Raw genomic sequence first — 9,342 nt, 5'->3', positions numbered from 1 at the left:
AACTGCCTTAGATCAAGAACTTTCTGTTTGCATTGTATTATATGAACCAGCCAGAACCATGCTTAATGTTTGATTATGCCTAACCCTTTCCGAGCACTATTAATGAGTTACTTTTATTTCCCACTAAATCATGAATGATGCCACAAGAAAGTGGCACAAATCATTAAAGGTATTTGCTGCTTTAACAAAAATATACTGCTAGACTTTAATGTTTTACCTGAACAATGTAATCAGAGTGATGTTGAAAAGAGAACTATATTACTGTATACCTTCACTGTGCTATCTGGCTTAAGAAGCTCAGTAGAACCATTAAAAGGGCTTTTAATGAAGGTCCTACAAGTAAATATTACTGTAATGTGATTGGCTGTTGCAAACCCAACAAATCCAGGTCTGTGCCTTTTCGGTTTAATGCGAAAGATTCTGCCGCCACCTACTGGTGGAAACACTACAGTACAGTACTTACTTTACCCGGAAACAAAAACTGTGATTTTTTTTAATGATTGGAGTAGGTTATTTGCTGCATATTTCCCTTAATAAGAATTGCTCACAAATTATGTGATATCCATGAACAAATATTTTAAATGAATTAACTCTCTTACAAAAGCAATAGTTCCCCAAAATATTATTTTTGCAAAGAATGATTAGGTGTGTGGGCCATGTCTTGGTCATTTTACCCTGACCAGACCTTTGCTAAATATATTGGTATCCTTGAATAGAGAATGATCCCACCTTTAAATGCATGCATACGATTTTATCCTGCTCTGCAAGTCTATTTGCTACCACTGCAGAACAACTGGCAAAAAATACAACATTAACATGATTGCCGATTAATATTAACAAGAAAGAAAAGGACGAATTCTTACTTGTACTGTACATTAGACCAATAGTTACATTGCCTTCCCAGAAGGTGTTGGTCTCAATAACTCTGTACCCACACAATTGCTGGTTTCATGTTAGTTTCTAGTGTGCTAGAGCCGCAATGGCATGGCAATACAATACTTATAATATATACATAAGTGCAAACTGGTTCTGGAAAGTTGCCATGGTACAGTTGATTACAAGAGTCTTTTGGTTCATACGGATGTGAAAATGCAATGTTACTGCAGAGGTACCATTGTACAAATGGTTCAGTCGACTGCAGCTTCCCTTGTGCTAACACGTCTTTGAGCTACAGATAATGTACCACAAAAAGATATAAATATATACAGGCACCAGATGGCGCTAGAGAACCAGTTGTTATTTTCAGTGCTTAATGACTTAATAATATGCAGAATCAAAAATGTGTGCAGATGACAGTTTCCAACTCTAGAGGCATAATAGGGAACCTTTAGCTGACAAATCACATCACGTGTTCATGAATCTAATCTAGATACATCTGTGTCACAGGTTGCTATAGGATAAACAGCACAGACAACAGATATAAATATTGCCAGCAGAATTTTAGCACATTTTTATTCCGAAAATTTAAATAGATCTATTGTTAGTATTGCAGTTTCCCTGTATAATACACTATATAATATATATATATATATATATATATATATATATATATATATATATATATATATATATATATATATATATATATATATATATATATAGTTTTTTAAAATATTTTTAAATTCTCATTGTTTAAAATTCACAACTCTTGCAACATTGTGAGTTTTTAAAATATTTTTAAATTCTCATTGTTGGAAATTCCAGCAATCACCCAAGTCGTGTTTTTTAAACACCGTATGTATGAACTAAGTAGATAACGGAGACACTGCACCTTTAATTTTACACAACACATATTTTGCTGTTAATAAATCAAAGCTGTTTAACGAGCTTTTCCTCAGCAAAAACTTAATTCTTGCGTCGGTATTTCTGTAACCCAATCATAAATAACGTTTTTAGTTTATTTGTATTTATTTATTTGTTGCGAGAAATCGAATCTTTTCCCGTTCTGGTCTTTGCTCGTCAGCGCAGCCAATCGGGTACCGATTCTTAGGTTCCTTTGCCTCAGCGTGAAATCCTACACTAGGTCAAACAAGCGGAGCTGCGGCACAGTCAGAGTAAGTCTGGTGAGTGTCGTGGGTTTAAATGTTTTAAAACTTTTATTTTTTGTCTCTCGCGTGAAATTTCAGTTATAGTGGCGTACACGCGGACAAATATGTAATTGCATAATGCATTTTAGAATTTGTTTAGAGTATTCTCATCATTTCGTTTGTTATACAATTACGTTGTGGTATAATGTTTTACCAGGTTGAAATCCACATTTTCAGCAGCGGGTTAGTGGCTGGGGTGTTATTGCATATAGTGTATAAATGGTTTCAAATCACTTTTAATTAAAGCGTGTGAAGATTTGAGAATAAACTGTATCTAGGTATCACCACAAACTAGTTTTAAAAATGCCGTAGTGTAATTAATTTTTAAAAGGACCACTTCACAGTACAGTAGCGTAACATGCAGTGTAATAATTTGAAATACCGGTAACTATCCGCAAGTTTTTAGAAATGAAACAGCGCTTCTTTGTGATTTGTTCGCGAGTGTATTTCAGTTGTTTCCACCTGACGGAGTTGCTTTCACTACGGGGCTTCGGAAACCCTTCACGCATAGTCAACATAATTGTGCAGTTTGGTGAAATAAGTTTGCCGTACAGTATGTAATGCATTGGAAGTATGACAGGTTTAGTGTAAATGACACCTATACACTATTTGAATAAGAAACACTGGCAGAAATGGCCACACCGCGTGTGTTTCCTTGTATCAGTTAAACACCATGTCTTTATCGATACTGTATTTCTGAGCTTTGAAACATGTCAGAATATATATATATATATATATATATATATATATATATATATATATATATATATATATATTTGAATTAAGGCTCTATATATAACTTTTGAATACTAGTATTGAAAGAGTTTATCAGACAGTGTGAGTTGGGTTGTTGTTTTTTAAGGAGTTAATTAAGTACATTAAGGTTAAAATAAATAGTTTTATCTGAAGGTTACACCCACAGCTGCAATGCTTAATCAGTACAGTAGAACAATTGCTTTGGCTCCAGGACTTGCCCGTTCTCAGAGGTTGCTTGGAAGCGAAGGGGGCTGTTTATTAAACAACACAATGTACTGTATCCCCCATCCAGTGTTTAGGCTTCAAAGTCCAGTACATCATTTGAATAAGGAGAAGATATCATGCGATAACATTAGCTTTCAGCATACTGTATTCAAGACAGCTAGATAATTGAAAGGACATGTTGGTGAGGCTGTGAAGGATGGCAGATATTGAAAGGTGGCTATAATGCCACTTGGCATAGTGCAGTCCACCCACATTGTCAAGAGTGGGTGTAGCTGTTGGCACAGTAGTCCTGTTGTGCTGCCTCCACCTGCAGGATTTTTACTGTATGTCTTCCCTGTCCTCTCACTCACCCTGAATAACACTACCCCTGACACTGAGATGTATCGCTCCAACTATTGTTACAAGGTTCTTGATAGATGACTGTTTTAATGTATTCCTTTACATTTTGCAGAAACTGGTTCAAATTTGTAATGACTTCAGGTTTTCATTTCAGTAAAACTGGCTTTGAAATTAAAATAGCAATGTATTATGGGTATAGTTAGTCACCACCCATACAGATCTCTTTGGGTCTGGGTGGACTGCCTTTGTATTTGTCCAGGTTGCTGGCGTCCTTCCCAGATATATCATCAGGATGACTGTTCAGATGGGATGCTGACTTCATTAACTCACGCTAATCGACACATATATGAGTGGGAATCCTTAAGGGGATAGGGCTAGGCCTAATTAAATCACAAAATAAGATGGATACTTGTTCCTCATATTTGTTTAGACCAATGCGCTGCTGAATTCTAATGGACCAGGATGGTAAGACCTGGACTAGCGTTGAAGCCTGCTTAATCATCCCTAGTACCATCTACATTTATATTTTTCCTTTTCCAAGTTGCTTATTACAGTTAATTAATTGACTCAGGAAAGAGTTGCCTTTGGATTCTCTGGGGTTGTGTGGTGAAGTATTTTAAGGGCAGCTAGCTTTCTGTTTTGCTGTTAAACATTTCTGTCATGCTTCTGTGCACTATACAGAGCATAGAGATTGTCTATAATGAAGTATGTTGCTTAGATGATTTCTTAACTGTCTTGAATGTAGCGCTGTACAATAGATAACTCTTGAGTCATATACAGTATAGCTCTGCAACGTGGGGCTTTGGATTTGGAGGCAAAGGTGCATTCGGTAAATCAAAATGCAAAAAACAAGTGCTGTTATGAATTGATTTTTTATGGTTCTTGGGATAGTCAAAGGTATGGTTCTTTTAAACAATAAGGATGTGCAGCTTTATTTTATTTATGTGTTTATTTGGACATTGGAAAAGACATACTGTGGAGTGACTGGCATACATATGGTAGGTTATGTGACCCCAAAACTGTTCTGCATGCTGTACATTTCTAACTGACAGGTATTACGTGAGTGCCTTTTGTTTAGTCATACGTTATAGAACAGAGAGAGAAGGGCGGGTCGCATTAAGTCAACACATATTGAGTGACTCAGTTTATGCAAACATTTATATATTTAATGCATACCAAATCAAATATTCTTTTAGTCAAACCCTGTTTTAGTCTGTTGGTTTCTTTTAAATGTCTTGAAGAATTAGAGCATTGGACAGGTCTAGGATCATGTTCACTGAAGAAGAGGTAGAGAAGTGAGTGTGAATGATGTCAGAATAGATGGGAGGCGATTCCAGTATTTGAAGTGAGCTTTGAGAAGATGTAAACATTTAAGTGTGCATTTTGTAACAAAAAGAAAAACCTGTATTCTTAGAAAAATACTGAAAAAAGTTTTTTTTTTAAATATATATAAATCTTATTTTTTAAGAAAAATTGCAATAAAAACCTAAACTATACCAGCTCAGTGATATTACAATATTTTTTTTCTGTGAGAAACTTCAGTTTTTTATTTAAAACTTTTATTTAAGACGTGACCTTCACTGGCCTGATTGCTATGATAATTACTATATGTAGCCAGTAGTCTGGTCTAGTAAGATAATATTGCAAGGCCGTTCTGTTTCTGTTTGGTCATCCAGTACTCCAGGATCATCGTTCACTACTTGCTCAGAATAAATTACCATGAAGTTCAACTCTTAGAACAAGGGATCTTTACAGCATTTCAAGTGAGCTTACAGACTACCCTGTGCTCGACATTAAGCAGTTTGTTTGGGGCAGGTTTCCACCGGGAGCTGAATATTCAGGAATGTTTATGTTCTGTGAAGAGTGCATTGAAAACAGCAATTGAGGTCTTCTGTTAAATGTGAATTCTTTAAATAAACACCGTGGATTGAGCAGAACTTTGTAGATGATTTAGCACACGTCCAGTGAGAGGAGAGGAAGATGTATCTGCAATTGCTGGTGAGTACCATTTCAGAGACAAGAGAATAAAGCAATGTTAGTTTAGCTTGAAAACAGGATAGAAAATGAAGTTGATAAAAATATTAGCTGTGATGTAATACAGGAACAACTGGAGCAGCAGCATCTGCTGGTTCTGGGAACGCAAGGGACTGGGACTGGGAATGGAATTTTCACTGGTGAGCTACAAAGGGTGTTGACCATTTACTGTAGTAGTCTGCCAATTGAAACACATTGTGAATGATGTCAGAGGAGAGCCTTTAAACCAAAGGAAACAGGACAGAAGAACAGAAATGTTTAAGGTAGGCTGTACAGGATATTGTATGAAACTTAAAGCACATCTGGACCAGTACAGGTATGTTTCAGAACTACAGTAAAGCAATACAGCACTTACGTGTAGATCTTTTATTATTGTTTTATTGATTTTATGTCAGAGAACTCTAGTTCAAATATAACAGTAACACTAGGTAATATGAAATAAGTAAAGAAATATCCATCCATCCGTCCAGTATACTAATCCAAAGTCTGGTATTCCAAATCGAAACATAATCCGAGCTATGCTCTCACGGTGATAGCAGCTAAAAATACCAAACTTTAATATCAAAATTATGTGTTGAATGTGTAAAACATACACCATCTCTCTGTATATTAAATTGTAAGGGTTATTACTGCTCTTTGATGAAAAGTCAGTGTAAAAACCATTTTTAGTATGGACTGTACTGTGAAAAATGAATTATCCCAACAGGGTCCGGTCTCAATATTCCATTTCATGCTTAATGGGACACACTTTCATACTAATAACGTTGGGCTAGAATAGGCAGCTGGTTGTATCCACCCCTATGAGAGTGGGAGGGATGAAGTTTGTGACTTTGTTCCAAAGAGCTGGGATAGGATAGCATACAACAGCATTGTTTCATACTGTGAGATTATAAACATCAATGTGTGATGTGTAATTCCTTTACTGTCATTGAAATAAAAAAAATACATTTATATTGTTTACAAATCCAGTACAGTAAGTCAAAGAGTGCTTCCTGCAGGGACCTATGCGTTTCCTGTGTTTTTCTGTCACTGGAAAAGGTCCAAGGACACACTTTCCTTTGTAAAAACAGAGAAGAATCCTAAATGTGAAACGCTAACAGTTTCCTGACCTTAAAAAGATTGGTTGTTTTTCAAAAGCAATTCTGATCCCAGGGTCTGTCAGTGACGCTCCATTTCCTACAACACTCTGTGGAGATCCAGACACTGTTTCTTTCTATTGATTTCACCAGGGAATGTGTTTCATTTTGAACCTTGCATTGTTTTACGTACATATGACTTCACTACTATATATCCCCATCGCATGGGATTGTATCCCCGGCAGGAGATAATATTCTTACATAGCTACAATAAAATTAAAGTTATTAATGGATTGTACACTGTGCCACTGCTGCGTACTTGGCAATTCTTGTCATGAAAAGTGGTGTATCACACAATCAGCACGCTCCATAGAGTTTCAAAAGTCGATTTTGTAACATAAAATGTATCTGAATTTGCCAGTGCAATATATGTAGATAGATGTGGATTTTAAATGTCTGTATTGTAATAACACAGTGCTTCCTTGAAGAGTATATCGTTGTTTTCAAATGTCAAGCTACTTAACATCGTACTGTGTGTTTCCCCAGGTTCACATGCCGGTGATTGAAATTCTGCTGCGAGGATGCAGTGATGGCCAGTAATTGCCAGGCTAGTGTGTAGGCGGTAGTTCTTGTTACATAGTGCTGTGGTATGGTCTTTGCAAGTGGAGGGTTCGATTCAACATTACAGAACAATCGTTCTTCATTTTTTAATATTGTGTTGATGAGTTTAGTTTTTATGAAAGCTGACGGATTGGCGGTGCGACACACAGGCCCTCTCTGATGTGTGTGGGAGCAGGGGTCAGGATTCCCCTCACCTGACTGGAAAGGAGCTCCCTCTGCTGAAGTGACAGCTGTTGTTGGTAGGAAAAAAATGTTTGCTGTGCTGAAAGTATCTAAATTCACATGCTAAGCTCTTTGAATGTATGTTGATGCAAATCCTGCATGTAAAATGGGACAAGGGGAAACTTTATTCCAGGAATTGGAATAAAGTTGTTAGGATTTGACTGAATTACATTACAAAAAAAGCTACAAAACAGCAAAAATCGAATGTATGCTGTTTAAGGTACAAAACAAGGTTAAACAATTATACTGGTTTCTTGAGGTTACAAGAAAGTGCTATGTATTTAAAAATATAATCCATGGTAAAGAATTTTGAAATTGTGTTTTTTTGTGTGTGTGTGTGTGTGTGTTGGGAGTGGGCTGCATTCTGTGTTTATTGGGTGGAAGTCAGAATTAAATGGTATGTGTTGGAACCATTTTTTGTCTCTTCTTACTGTAGGAATGGACTGACTGCTACTGAGGAGTGAGAAGACTAAACAATCAGTTTTTAAAACAATGAGCTGCTAAACCCACAATGACATCAGTGGATACAATGCAAACCACTACACAGAGGACAGGCTGGGTTACTTTTAATGACGACTCACCCCTTACATCAGTACGATACAAGAAAGGTACTGTGATAGATCTTTTATTAACCTACTGTCAAATTCCATTAAAAAAAACCTCAGAAAACCCAGCTGTACTAAACTGTTCCTCTTTAAAGTCATGTTTCTTAATTACAGGCACAGGTCTTAATTGAAATCTGTTGGTGTAAATTATTTTACAGAGTGTTTATATGTTCATTCCGTTTCTGCACTTGTTTGTCAGCTGTAGAGCAGCTGCTGCAGTTTGTCGTTTTTATGGTCGTTATCCTCCTCCATTCAGGGAAATTACAACAGTATATATTTCTGTTTCCTGTTTATAATGAAAGAACCAGTAGAATACAGTTGTAAAGCGTTTGTGATATTGTACTGTAGCTTCATTTCATAGCCTCATTGACACACTGTGTTTAGGTTTCTTTGAGGTTTTAATGGGAAGGGTTATTGAGATGACAACAGTTTGGGGGGCCCAGTTGAATATAGTTGAACCTATCACACCAAGTGGGAAACTGCTGGTTCAAATTCAAGGGACCAGTGCTTGGAGATACGTTAATAGTATTGTATTAAAAGCAGTAGACTCTCATTTAGCCTTGTTTGGGACCTGATAGTTCTAAATTGATCTTCTACAACAGGTTTTATTATAGCAGAGAATATGAGAGTTTTGCGATGTACTGATATAATGTGCCTTCTGAATTGTTTATGTTTGTCTCCTTAGACATGTTATTTCTTAATAGCAGTCTGTCCTTGTCATGATAGTATCCATGAATTGAAGCCATATTTATGTATAGAACGTTATACAGTGTTATTCCAAAATCATTAATCTCACAGTCATGAATATTTACTGTATTTTTTTACACTAGCAAGACAAATCAGACTAACATTATAGTCAAGATTATATTGAACCTTTAACAAACTAGGGTGATGTTAGTAAGTTTCTGCTGGCATGGCAACTAGGGGTATCTTACCAGAAAACCCTTAAAGATTTGTCTTTTAGAGAGAATTACTGGTGTGGATGTTATGTGCCTGTAGAAAGTAATGAGAGATGCCTCTCTGCACATTTCTCCCTCAGATGAGAACCACAGTGTGGCTCAGGCAGACCCTCGCCCTACCCAGCAGACCTGTCCTCTGACCACAGCCCCCAAGAGCACATTATTTAATCCACAGTCCTCTCATGAACACAGAAGCTGGATCCAGTTTGATGACAAGCCATGGAGCAATGTGCAGCCACAAGCAACATGTAAGCACTGAGTGGGTCTGGACAGTTCAAGTTAAGGGGTAGAACAATCTTACTGGTTTCCTCTTGATGTAGTAAATACTGCTTGTCGGATCACACAGAAAACACACACATAAAATGTGGATGTGAAAGCACAGGCAACCCCAAAACTGTTGTATCTGTAGTAACAGTCT

The 9,342-nt window shown here is 36.7% G+C and overlaps 1 protein-coding gene across 3 annotated transcripts in view; it reads left to right on the top strand.

Moving 5' to 3' along the window:
* Window positions 1-1,837: 1,837 nt before the first annotated feature.
* Window positions 1,838-9,342, top strand: part of ston2 (stonin 2) — a 32,980-nt gene continuing 25,475 nt past the window's right edge. Inside the window, exons 1-4 of one of the 3 annotated variants that reach the window (XM_041265263.1) lie at window positions 1,838-2,063; window positions 7,064-7,377; window positions 7,797-7,968; window positions 9,005-9,172. In XM_041265263.1, the coding sequence (XP_041121197.1) occupies window positions 7,872-7,968; window positions 9,005-9,172 (265 nt within the window). In that variant the 5' untranslated portion in view covers window positions 1,838-2,063; window positions 7,064-7,377; window positions 7,797-7,871. Of the gene's footprint in view, window positions 2,064-6,469; window positions 7,378-7,796; window positions 7,969-9,004; window positions 9,173-9,342 lie in introns of those variants that run through there. The other 2 variants (XM_041265261.1, XM_041265262.1) reach the window with 2 other exon arrangements.

The sequence above is a fragment of the Polyodon spathula genome, chromosome 12, assembly GCF_017654505.1.
Source record: "Polyodon spathula isolate WHYD16114869_AA chromosome 12, ASM1765450v1, whole genome shotgun sequence".
Classification (NCBI taxonomy): domain Eukaryota; kingdom Metazoa; phylum Chordata; class Actinopteri; order Acipenseriformes; family Polyodontidae; genus Polyodon; species Polyodon spathula.
Note: the sequence above shows the minus strand (reverse complement) of the source record. Positions and strands in the feature narration are given on the sequence as shown.